Source organism: Oreochromis aureus, linkage group 11, assembly GCF_013358895.1.
Source record: "Oreochromis aureus strain Israel breed Guangdong linkage group 11, ZZ_aureus, whole genome shotgun sequence".
NCBI classification, from domain to species: domain Eukaryota; kingdom Metazoa; phylum Chordata; class Actinopteri; order Cichliformes; family Cichlidae; genus Oreochromis; species Oreochromis aureus.
The window spans coordinates 24385767-24398209 of record NC_052952.1 but is presented as its reverse complement, the minus strand read 5'-3'; the positions used below and the strand labels follow the sequence as shown (position 1 = coordinate 24398209).

The following is a 12443-nucleotide window of genomic DNA, read 5'->3' as shown; positions in this document are numbered from 1 at the left end:
TGTGACTTATGTGTGCATTTTAAGACAGAAGCAAAAGTGTCACTAAAGCAGAACATGCTCTGTAAACTCATTAGTTGAAAACATATTTTATTCATTTGAAGAAGTATATTATTACAAATACATTAAAAAATAACATGCAGTTATCACCATTGCACTCCTGAGTGAACGGGTGCAAACTGGTTACACATTTATTTAACTTTCATTTCGGCATGTGGCAGAAAAAAAGACATCAGCTTTCAATGGACATAAAACACCCACAGGGACAATGCAAATGTAGCTTGATCTTCAGTAATGGCTAACTAATGGGGGGAGGGCTGACTGAGATAACCACTAGATAAACACTGAAGATAGGTCTTCTCTCATGGTTTCATGTGCTCTAAACTAACGTTATTGTTTTACACAGAAGACCAAAAATGACACAAGTACAGATTGCACACACAGTCAGAATTAATACATTTGATTTGAACTGAATTGAATTGAATAGAAAAGGTGAATGACAAGTGTTGTTGGTCCACAGTTAAACAATGAATGGCATTGATTCAATGAGTTTAAAGCCAGAGTTAAGACAAACTACTCTTATTTGTTAATTGAAGCGTTGCTCTTTAAATAGACATAACTCCTTGTTACCCAATGCACACTAAGAAAAGGACAAGCGCCATCTCTGTCACGCATTTATTGCTTGAATGATTTCAAACACAATCCTTAGCAACACCTGCTAGGATCCAGTGCCTACTTGCAAATGAATCAGTTTAATACATGAAGCACACTATTAAGAAAAAAATCATTATACATTTCCACAGCAGCCACAGCACAAAGTAAAAGATGTTTTGTTATATGATTTCTTCATTTTATTTACAATACCCTTAAACTGAAGTCATACAGTTATTGACTGTCAACAGTTTTCAGTTCACTCAACATTAAAAAAAAGAAAGAACTTTAAATCTGTAGTAAAACTCTCTCATCATATTTGACTCTCAAGTGGGATATTCTGCTTTATTAAAAAGACACCTTAAAATGTGTTAGTCCAATTCTACTGCATCTAATGCCTTTACTGAAACATCGCACACTACAGTATCATTAAGGGCTGTTTATGTTTGCACTATTGAGATATAGATATTGACAGAGGAAACAAATGCCTTGCTATCTTAGCCTGCAAACATGCCTAGTGACTAGTGGACAATTTTGTGTAGAAATTTTTTTCTGGGTTTTTCAGAATTAACATGGCAGAAACATTTCAGACACAAATGGAAATACACAGACAGAAACGAATGGAAAAGAGGAACAAGTAAAAAAATATATAAAATAAAAAAATAAGCCCTGCAATTCCCACATAGCACATTATACATACTTAGCAAACCTATTAATACAAAACATGGTGACAATTATGAAGATGAAGTCATCTAGGCATGTTGAAGGGATTTAAATGATAAAGTAGCTCACTGTTATCATACATATCAATAACTATACTCATCACACAGGTTCACTTGTCCCAGGAAAACATCTACAGTTCCCTCATGTTTATGTAAACCCTGATAAAGATAAAGCGTGCCTATATAAAGCATTTATTATTATTTATCAGGGTAAGTAAAAAAAAATATGTAGTATTATTCTGAAATATGATCCACACTATTGTCTAGTGTGCAATGGATGGTTTCCCTTAACCTGCCCAATAGCACCAGAAAATATTTGAAAGTTTGGAGTCATTCAAAATCTTTTGCAATGATTTTTAAACAGAAACATTATTAGTTATTGTCACTGCTGACCTTTCGTTTGCAGGGATGATAAAGCAGATTTCATTTAAATCTTTAAATTGCTGCACCTTTACAGTTCACTAAGATAATGAAGTAATGAATTGTCAAACTAATCATCAAGTAGCATCCAGGAGTGTTGCTTTTAAAAAATTACTACTTCACTATTAGCCACAAATAAGAATCTTGTATGAAATCACATGACAATATATTATGACAAAAGTGACAGATAAATATCTGAATCACATAAAAAGAATATCACTGCTCAGATCACTGCACTTTGCACTGTACAAAGAAAATGCTGAACATAAGGACGGGAACGCTATGATATGCCGTTTACTCAAAGTAATAAGGAAACATTGTTCCCATGGCAATAAATTTCAGAGCTGGTTGATTATTGACTACTTTTAAAGTGCTTTGACTCAGGAGCTCAAGTCCAAGCTAGTCCACAATAAATGGAGTGTTTGACTGCTTCTGACCGGCTTGGATATGAATCACATCCAGTACACTCAGCGTACGCGAACCTGAGCATAGGTTTCTGCAGCATTAGGATCAGGCTGAGGGGCTGGCCTCCTCACGCGGTGCATGTGAGCGTCATATGTAGGGAGGGAGGATGCTGCAGGAGCTCTGCTGTTCGCTTGAACCTGAGCATAATTTGAGGATTCATTCTGTACCCCCATCTGAACTTTCCCATCATTTCTCTTTGGGAAAAACCTGACATCTGCATAGTTCAACTCCTACAGAGGAAATAGAGAGTAGAATAAGATTATAACTGTGAAATACAGGGAGTCTTATCGTATTTGTTTTAGATTCTTTAAGATCCAACTTTCATTCAGTTACATTGCAATAAATTAAATATTAAACACATATTTGGCTAATTTTACGAAAAACACAACCATGAGCCTGACAGTTGTATCCAGCTGTTAAGTTGGGTTTAACTCAAAGTCTGACAAGGTTCAAAGTCTGATGCTGAGCATAAGGTACATAAGTGTTAGCTGTATGTTAGGAGGCATACTCTGTTAATTGGTCCATATAAACTTTATATGGACTAAGCTATAGTCCATAAGTGTGTCTCAAAACTCCAAGATTATGACTCTGTGATAATTTTTCTAGTAAAATTTATAAACATAAGAAAATAGTTGATTTGAGGAATATTGGTTTTAATTCATGTTTCTGTAAATGATTTAAGTAATGTGTTTAGGGATGAAAACATTTTCCTGCAAAACATTGTTTCCTTAAACATATACTCAGGTATACGCATACTCATGTGAATTTAAAGGAATTAGCAACTTTTACCTGATTTGAGGAAGCTGCAGTTCCCTGGACTCCTTTAACACAACAACAACAAATAATAATAACAGGAGTTAAATGTAGGGAGAAGCAATAATTCCTTTACATGTACTCAGCAGGGGTAATATTAACTAATAAAAACTGAGAATAACACAGCATGTAAATTAAGACATGTAAATTAATTAAGTTTCACCATAAACTGATCCCAATGTATTTATACCACTACAGTTTTAGTACAGGCTGCATTTACTGATTCATATACCATTTTATTATTATTGTCATTATTTTTGTCGTTTAATGCTTTAATGCTAACACTCAAACACACACAGAAAGAGCTGGGGACTGAATGATCAACCTTCTGATTAGCAGATGACCCACTTTATCTGCTGAGCCACTAGCTGCCAATACTAAAAAATAACCTTGATCCAGACACACACACACACACGCACACACGCACACGCACACACACACACACACACACACACACTAACCTGTTGTAGATTTCTTCAGAGGTCCTCTGTTGAGAAAGATAAAGACTTATGACTATACTACACATATAAAAATTTGCCAAATAACAATAATATAGTCAATATATATTAAGTATTAATAATAATCAATATATCAATAATCAATATATTATCAACATTACTAGAAATTGAGAAGCTGTTTGACTATTTTTATACTTTTAGTCTCTGTTCAAATGGTGCAAATATTACAAATAATAATCAGTAAGTCCAAACTATTTTTTATTTCAAGTTTTTCAAGTGTTTTACTTAACTGACATTTTTATGACAAATACTGATAAAACATATAATCAATTTTAAAATGTTTTCAAATACAGTTTTCCGGTGTCCCCATGAGAAGTAGCAATAAAGACTCGTCAAATTAAAGCTGTAGTAATCATTAAAACTACACAGACAATGCACATTCAGAAAATAGTGCACTTTTAGAAAAATGTCCACCTGTTTCCAACTTACTTTTTCTTATAAAAGTAGTATCCGCCACCAACAGCTGCAGCAACAAGGACTAAACATGCAATTACTATTCCAGCGATGGCACCAGCAGATAATCCTGATGATTTTTCTGGGAATGTACAAAAAGCAATAAATATTGTTGCTTTTTTAAAAAAAATAGGAATTACTCCATCATCTCACAGTCACTTAATAGTTTCCTTTGAATTTGTAACTGGTCAAGTTTCAGTGTCAATTTATTACACAGAAGAGCTGCTGAACTCCTTGCATGGAGAACATTTTGTAATTTTTTAATGTTCTGGTATAACATTAAAGGACATTAAAGACACTGCAGGACATTATGGACAATACAGGGCATCCTCTATATATGGTCATAAACAACCAGAGGAGTCTGCTCAGCAACAGGTTGCTTCTCCTAAAGTCTAGGACAAACAGACTTAAAAACTCCTCTGTCCAACATGCCATCAAACTGTTTAAATCCTCACTAGAAAGGAGGGGGAGGGGAAACAGGAGGACAAAGGAGGGTGGGGACAACTTAGCTTTCATATTCTCTTATTCCCCTTTATTTATCTAATTCTGTAATTATGTACAAATTTCTGTTGGTGTTCTGCTACTGGAAACTGGAAATTTCCCACAGGAAGCTACCTAAGGGAGTTCTATCTATCTATCTATCTATCTATCTATCTATCTATCTATCTATCTATCTATCTATCTATCTATCTATCTATCTATCTATCTATCTATCTATCTATCTATCTATCTATCTATCTATCTATCTATCTATCTATCTATCTATCTATCTATCTATCTATCTATCTATCTATCTACCATAGATAGATAGATAGATAGATAGATAGGCACCGTGAGGCCTTGGCAAACAACTATCTTTAAATGGAGTTCTGTACTTAAAAACACTGTTGTCTCATGAGCTTGAAATGAATCTTAACCTTATTAGATGAAAGATTAATTATTAATTCATCTTAATCTTGTTAGTATCAAAGATCTCTAAGAAAATGTTAGGAAGCCTATTAGTGGCATGAGAGTTAAAGCTATCTAAAAAATCCAAGAGAATCAATACATGCAGATACCTGTTACAGTCAGTCCATGCACCACTGATGATGATGTTCTCTCAGTTATATTATTCCATGCCTGACAGGTGTAGTTGCCACTGTCAGAAAATTCAACCTCTTCTTTATTGTACTCAGCTGAATTTGTGAGTTTCTCTGTCCCATTTAAGAACCAGGTGAATCTGGCAGACGGTGTGGATTCAGCAGAGCAGGTCAGTTTTAAGGTGCCTTTGATATTTATCTCATTTGGACCTTTGATTTGAACATTTTCTGGTCCATCTGAAAAACAGGTAAAAATAATAAATGTGTTCATTACTTTTAAATTTCTGCATCACTAGACTACATATCATATTAGTAGTACCATTCAAAGTTTAAAATTATTTTACTGTATGCATGAACAAGAAGTGTAGACTGACCAGGATGTTACTTACAATTAACAGTCATGATGTATTTAGCTTCATCAGTGCTGACAGGGTTGCTGATCTGGCAGAAATATTCTCCATTGTCTTTCCTATTCACAGTGTTAAAGGTCAAAACTCTGTTACTGTCAGAAAGGGTCATATTGTCAGTCGGGGTCAGTTCTGAACCATCCTTCATCCATTTTCTAGTAAAGACTGAGCCAGAAGCCTCACAGGTTAAACTGACAGAGGTTCCCTCAACTGGCAGGTTTGGTGATGGTTTGACAGAAGAACCTGATATTTTCTCTGTTTGACAAAAAAATAATAATTAAGAACAAAAATAATAAGATAACAAGAACAAAAATAGATGATCAGTTAAATACCAAATTTCTACACTAAAATCAGTGATGGTGAAATAGAAGAACAACTGAAAAATCTATAAAATGAGATTAAAAACACCAAAGAAAACCACAGAGATGAGGAGAACTCTTGAGTTATGGTATTGTAATTCTCTGTAGAATAATGTGCAGGATAGTGATCAACACTAAATTAGAGTTATATTATCTAATACTAAAAATATTTATTATTGTTTGACATTTTCATACAACTTCACCTTCAAGGTCAAGGCATCTAATATTAAATTTAAATTTGCCGGACACTTTTAATTTGGCTATTTTCTCCAATACCAATTTAATACTAAGCGATACCAGACACTTTTTTTTACCCTATTTAAATATAACTGATGTTTTTTGAGCAGATGACGAGGACGACGACAAAGAGAGACAACTTTTTATGTATGTCTTTTTGTGGTGCCAAGGATGCTACTTCTATAAGAAGGTTTACGAAGATGTGGAGTTGGAGGCAGGGGTGATAAGATTATAACATGAATACAGTAAAGTCCACTCTCGCCCCTGTGGGTGGTTTTATATTCTTCAAGCTTGGGTCCTCTATCAGAGGCCTGGTAGCTTGAGGCTCCTGCGTAGTATCGATGCTGTTCCTAGGTTTGTGATCTTCTGGATAGAGATCTTGGATGTTTTCCCTGGGATTGCCTTGACACGCTTGCCCAGTTTAAGGGTCACTGCCCTGAGTCCTCCGATTACCACTGAGACAACTGTTGCCTTCCCCCTCCACACCTTCTCTAGATCCTCTATTAGCCCTTAGTATTTCTCAAGCTTCACATGTTCCTTCATCCTGATTTTGCTATCACTTGGTATTGCCACATCTATCACTACAGCTGTCTTCCTCTACTTGTCCACCACTTGTGTGTCCAGTTGGTTAGCCATCACCTGTTTATCTCTACCTGAAGGTCCCACAGGATCTTTGCTTGGTTAATCTCAAATATCCTGAGGAAGGTATCCCAATTTGGCCTCAGGATTTTGAGATTATAGTCGGCACAGATGTTCCTGTATACTATGCCCTTGGACTTGCACTTGGTTATAACTTTCCATGTATGCCCTGCCTGCTAGCATCTACCTTGAGTTTTTTTTTCAACTTCACAAGAAATTGAAATTAAAATAAAGATCATCACAGTCAAAGTGCACTTGCTCTACAGTGAAAAAAGTGCATAATAACTTTTTCATTACATTTTCCTTGTGTTAAAGGGTGGTTTGTTGTAAATCCTTCACTCTGACTGAGTTTCTTTTTTCTATCAGCTCCAGTTTTTTTCTGCATAGCTCTGCATAGCTCTAGTCAAAAATATATGCACGAATCACACACTTTAACAATAAATCAAACCTACCCAGTACAGTGATGGTTGAAGGCTGAGATGTTTGAGATCTCAGAGTTTTGCTGTTAAAGGCCTGGCAGCTGTAGTTTCCACTGTTACTCATGTTAACATTCATCAGTCTGAGCTCTGATCCAGTATCAGACTGCTGATCTCCATTCAGAAACCAGTTAAACTGGGCAGGAGGTCTGGATCCAACTGAGCAGGTGAGGCTGATGTCTGACCCTACAGCAAAGTATCCTTGTGGTGGAGATAAGATCAAATTGATATTTTCTGGACCATCTAAATGTAGAGGGGACAGAGAAAAGTTAATGTTAACTGTATGAAACATTTACAGGTATACAGCAGGGGTTTCAAAGTTATTTTATATTGTGGGCCACATGCAGTCTACTTTGCTCTTAGGTGGGTCAAACCAGTGAAACTTTACAGTGAAATTTTAGCCAGTGTAGAGAAGTTTACTTACACAATTTATCAATGAGCTGTTGTAGTATAAGACAAAGAAGAGCTTTTTCAGCAGCATGTCTAAGATTTTTCACATGATAAAGAAATGAAGTGTAGTACATTAAAGACGTCTGTCGGCTTCACTCTGGGCTTAAAATGTAAGAAGTAATGTGTAAAATTACAGAAATCTGTCATTTATTTACTTTGGTGTATTGTGAATGCCCTTGAAGGAGTTCTTTATCAGAACAAAAAGGTGTAAAACCTAAAAAGAATAACAGTTAATACTGTAGTCCAAAATTTCTGTCCTTTCACCTTTTCCAAAACCATCCAATGGGCCGGATTGGAATCTTTGTCAGGCTGATTCTGGCCCACAGGCCTTTGTATGACAACCCTGGTATATACCATTCAGTTTGGCTTATTGTGAAACTGTGACATGATTAGCCAGATCATTCCACATTATATCACAATAAAAGAAATCTACTTACTCTGTAATGTATGAAAACAAAACCATCTAAATGAAACTAACTGCACTGTGAATTAGGTGATTTAAACTATAATTTAAATCACCTAATAATTAAAAAAAAAACAAATCCCAGTAACTCACAGCTGATGGAGAGGTTTACTGGATCACTGGTACCAGTACTGACAGGGTTGGACACACTACACCTGAATGGTCCCTGGTCAAAGCGGGTCACATTGATTATAGTCAGATTGGAGCCTCCATCAGTGAGCTGAACTCTGTCACTTGCTGTAACCTCAGAGCTGCCGTTCAACCAGAGGAAAGAGAGAGAGGATCCAGAGGCAGAGCAGGACAGAGAGACAGAATCATTGAACTCAACCAAGTCTGTGCTGCTGGAAGTTACCAACACAATGGAGACTTTCTCTGTGAAAAAAACAACAACAACATAGTAGTATTTTTTGGCATCAACAATAAAAAATAAGCATTCAAATTACAAAAAATCCAATTCCAGCTAAACCTAAAATAGAAACAATATATTTATAATTAAACCTTAAAAGAAGTACTGTACCAACCAAAACCTTCAAATACTTGAATTCACATAACTGACAATATCAACTCCCTTTAAGTGACTATTCTGAACAGAATAAATGAGATTAATTGAGTTCTCAACTCGTTCTTTATAGTATGGGGGTCAATACTACCTTATAAAATAAATAAGCCATTCAGTTTCTTACAGCCACTTTTTAAAGTCTTTAATATCACAGTCTTAAGAATAAGACAAATTATTGCAAGAATGCATTACTGCAGTGAGGAGAGATGTAACAAACTTGTACTAATCATTACAGGTATTTTTACATGTTCAATATATTGTAAACTTGCTTAAATATTGCAAAAACAATTAAGCTGTTGAATATCTACATCTGCTCACCGTATATCACCAGAGTGGTTCGGCCACTTGGGAGTATTCCATCTTGTACAATGTTAACACTGTAAGGTCCAGTGTCATTCAGAGTGAGACTCCTGAGCTCCAAAGACGCATTAGATGGGAAGAAGGTGATCCTGCCTTCATACTCAGGTCCAATAGTTTCTTCTGAGTTAATTACGACTATTATAAGCTTAGAGAAATTAAAACTCCAGTTCACAGATTTAAACGGTTTCTCTGTTGGAGTCAGTGCTGTAGTGAACATCACAGTTTCTCCTACAGCTGCATTCAGAGGACCATCAGGCAACACACCTTCTCCTTCAGTGAAACCTGCGGGAGACAAATAGAAAAGTGCTGTTGTTAGTCAAATATATAAAACAGTTGTGAAATATATAAAGATTAGCATGAAATATGGCAGGTCTGAAGAGTTTGAGTTATTTTCATTAAAGTCTAATGTCAGCTTTTCCAGATAATACTGCACATAATTCTGGTCGAGTTTCAGGAACTCGCTCTCGCGTGGTTATTAAAACTGGTAACCAGCTGTTGCTTTTGGTGACTTGTTGCTACTCTAAGCCTTTGGCGAACAACCCAAGGAAAATAAAACTTTTTGTAACGAGACCATAAGTTCTGCTGAACATCTTAATTTTGAGACTTACTTGCAAATGCCACAAAGACAAGAAGCTGTAGTAACAAAGCCATTAATTAAATATCTGTGAGGTGTGCAGTTAGGAATGTTCAACTGTCAAACTGACCAAAAATCTACTGACTCAGTATGGTGAATGAAACTCTACTTAACAAGATGCAGTGTCAGTTTCATGCGCAAAGAGAGTCATAGATTTTTTTTTTTTTTTTTTTTTGTACTCTGATGCACCAGAAAACTTGCAGGATGCCTTCCTCATGTGGTGCAACTGTGTTAGTGCAAGATGTAAAACTTGAAATGTTAATATAAAGACGTTGATGTCCAGTCACATAAAAAAATAAATAAATAAATCTCAAACAGTTTAATTGATCAGTAGAAAACAAACCACTATGCAGCAATATATTCCTGCACTGCATGCCACAGCCCTAGTCATTTGTTTAGTTAAAAATACTCAGAAAGATACTGAGAATGTTTTATAACCTTCAAAAATGACCTAACACTATTAACAGAATGCAACCAATGTTGAAACAATTCATTTATTGCAAAATGTCTGTGAAGGTTCTCAGTCATCCAGGTCATCGTAGTCTAAGGAGCTTGGAAAGAAAAACGTCTGGACTTTAAATTGCTTGAAGACGTTTCACCTCTCATCCGAGAAGCTTCTTCAGTTCTAGGGTCAAATGGTGGAGAGTCCCAGATTTAAACCCCGTGGGAGTGTCCCCCCAAAGAGGGACAAAAGGACCCCCTGATGATCCTCTACCTAATCACATGAGCCAAGGTGTGAAAACGGGTGTGGGTCACAATCAGCCAGGGTTTCGGGTGAACTCATTGTGAAACCTGGCCCAGGTTTCACACTATCATTTGCAATAAATGCAAAGTTTGCATTTATTGCAAACTTTGAGCCAAAATCTTAATACATTTTTTTCAGTATTTAAAATTCTGAGTAAAACAGTGAAGCAAGGGAAAATAGTGTCTAGCATGCCCTGAGTCCAAGAAGAATAAATGTCTATCTCAAAAAAACAGAATCATTTATTTTCCTTTTGAGGTAGAGAGTTTCAGGGCAGGCATAACCAAAACAACAAACAAAATACAGGTCTTTTAACTGCCTCCCTAGACTAAACAGGAGAAAACATTTTAAAAGAATACAGCTAACAGGTCTGTTCTCTTCAAAATGATCATTTGCAATATTTACAATACGTACAAAATAATTAATCTTGTTTTTGTTTATTTTTTAAGTGCAGAAAATCGGTCACACAACAACACACAGTTAAACACACAAAGCCTTGTTGGAAGCTGGAAGTACATATAGGCAGGACACAGCTGGTCTGGACGGGTCCCAATTAGCCAGCCTCATTCAGTCTCCCAAACCAATGGTCAGCTTCCACCTGGAACTTACATAAGCAAAAAAAAACAGTGAAGAAAATTAATAAAACCACCCCCACAATACACAAAATTATGACCTGGATCATAACGACTATTCAACAGAGTCACAGAGCTTGTTCCTATCCCACCTGTCACAGGGTAAGAGGCTCAATATGTGGTGGATTTTTGTGTGATATGTATAACTATGTAACTATATACTCTATATATCTATGTGCACTGAACATATATATTTTAACTTTCATGTAGAGTCTTAAGCACAAGACATTTTTGCTTCACCGAGGTTTATTAAGTTGGTACATTAACAGGGCAGTTAATGTAAGGGGAGAGTTCTCCTGAATAATTTACTCTCCGGTAACTAACCTTCCCTAATACACACTCAACGTCTTTAACGCAGCACAACCAAAACAGTAACATTGTAATAGAGATCCTGAACACATCACGATAAAATATCATACAAAATAATCACACACACACACACACTTTGAACCCACACTGAAGTGTTTTTATATATGAGAAACCATGTAACCTATGTATTATATGTTATAAGATTGTGCCACTTGCTGTATAAGATTTAATAATTAGGATTAATGTGTGATGTTTGACCGTGTCATGACCTACTGCGATAAGCCAGAGCAAGGGGTAGCCGGAGTCCTGACTGGCCTTCGGCCAAGACCTTGGCCGCTACCTGACCCCTGCAGCTGTGTTGGGCGTGTGGGAAAGTTACCCAGCAGCAGGGGGCGGGGATACTGGTCCCTATATTAGGGGACCAGAGGACACCCCCAGCACCCCCTTTTCCTCCTGCTGCTGCTTCCTGTCCGTCTCTGTGTCGCTCTGTTGTCTGTGCTTAAGGCTGTACACCCCGGGGTTTTGCTTTGCTTGCTTTCTGCTTTGTAATTTTCTTGCTAAATGTCTGTATGTATTTTTCCTGCTGTTCATATGATTCAGTGTATTAAACTCTGTTCCAAGAATTCTACTCTTTTACAGAGCATCTTTTTGAGTGTCTTGATTTTAATTGGATTTGGATCACCACATTGTTGGTGGAAGAAGGTTATCAGGATGGCTTCAAAATTTGCGACCACAAATACTGTAATAATCCAAGTTGTGATATGTCAGAGAACCGAAAACAAGACACTATCACAGAAGGCAAGATCAGAAACTTTATTTCACAACTTACACTTAAAATGGAGATTTCAAAGAGAGGACGTGACCTACAGTATAGTTCCCAGAAGACAGCATACACTACAAACCAACCACATGCAAATTGCTCACACTGCACACAGTGAAAACAATTCCTTAAAAACCCCAAAATTAGTCAGGATAATGCCACCCCATCCTAAATCTTGGTTGACCATCCTCTATCCCCTAAAAATGAAATAGAAAACTAAATGTCTATGTTTTGTTGT

General features: G+C 36.4%; 1 protein-coding gene across 1 annotated transcript; it reads right to left on the bottom strand.

Moving 5' to 3' along the window:
* Positions 1 to 14: 14 nt before the first annotated feature.
* Positions 15 to 9789, bottom strand: LOC120442671 (carcinoembryonic antigen-related cell adhesion molecule 5-like). Its single transcript, XM_039619603.1, has 10 exons — positions 9677 to 9789; positions 9027 to 9350; positions 8243 to 8521; positions 7213 to 7479; positions 5508 to 5780; positions 5098 to 5355; positions 4016 to 4121; positions 3530 to 3555; positions 3045 to 3076; positions 15 to 2485 (listed from the first exon to the last, which is right to left on the bottom strand). Exons 1-10 carry the CDS (start codon positions 9717 to 9719, stop codon positions 2258 to 2260), a joined length of 1836 nt encoding a protein of 611 aa, XP_039475537.1. The 5' UTR covers positions 9720 to 9789; the 3' UTR covers positions 15 to 2257.
* Positions 9790 to 12443: the final 2654 nt, after the last annotated feature.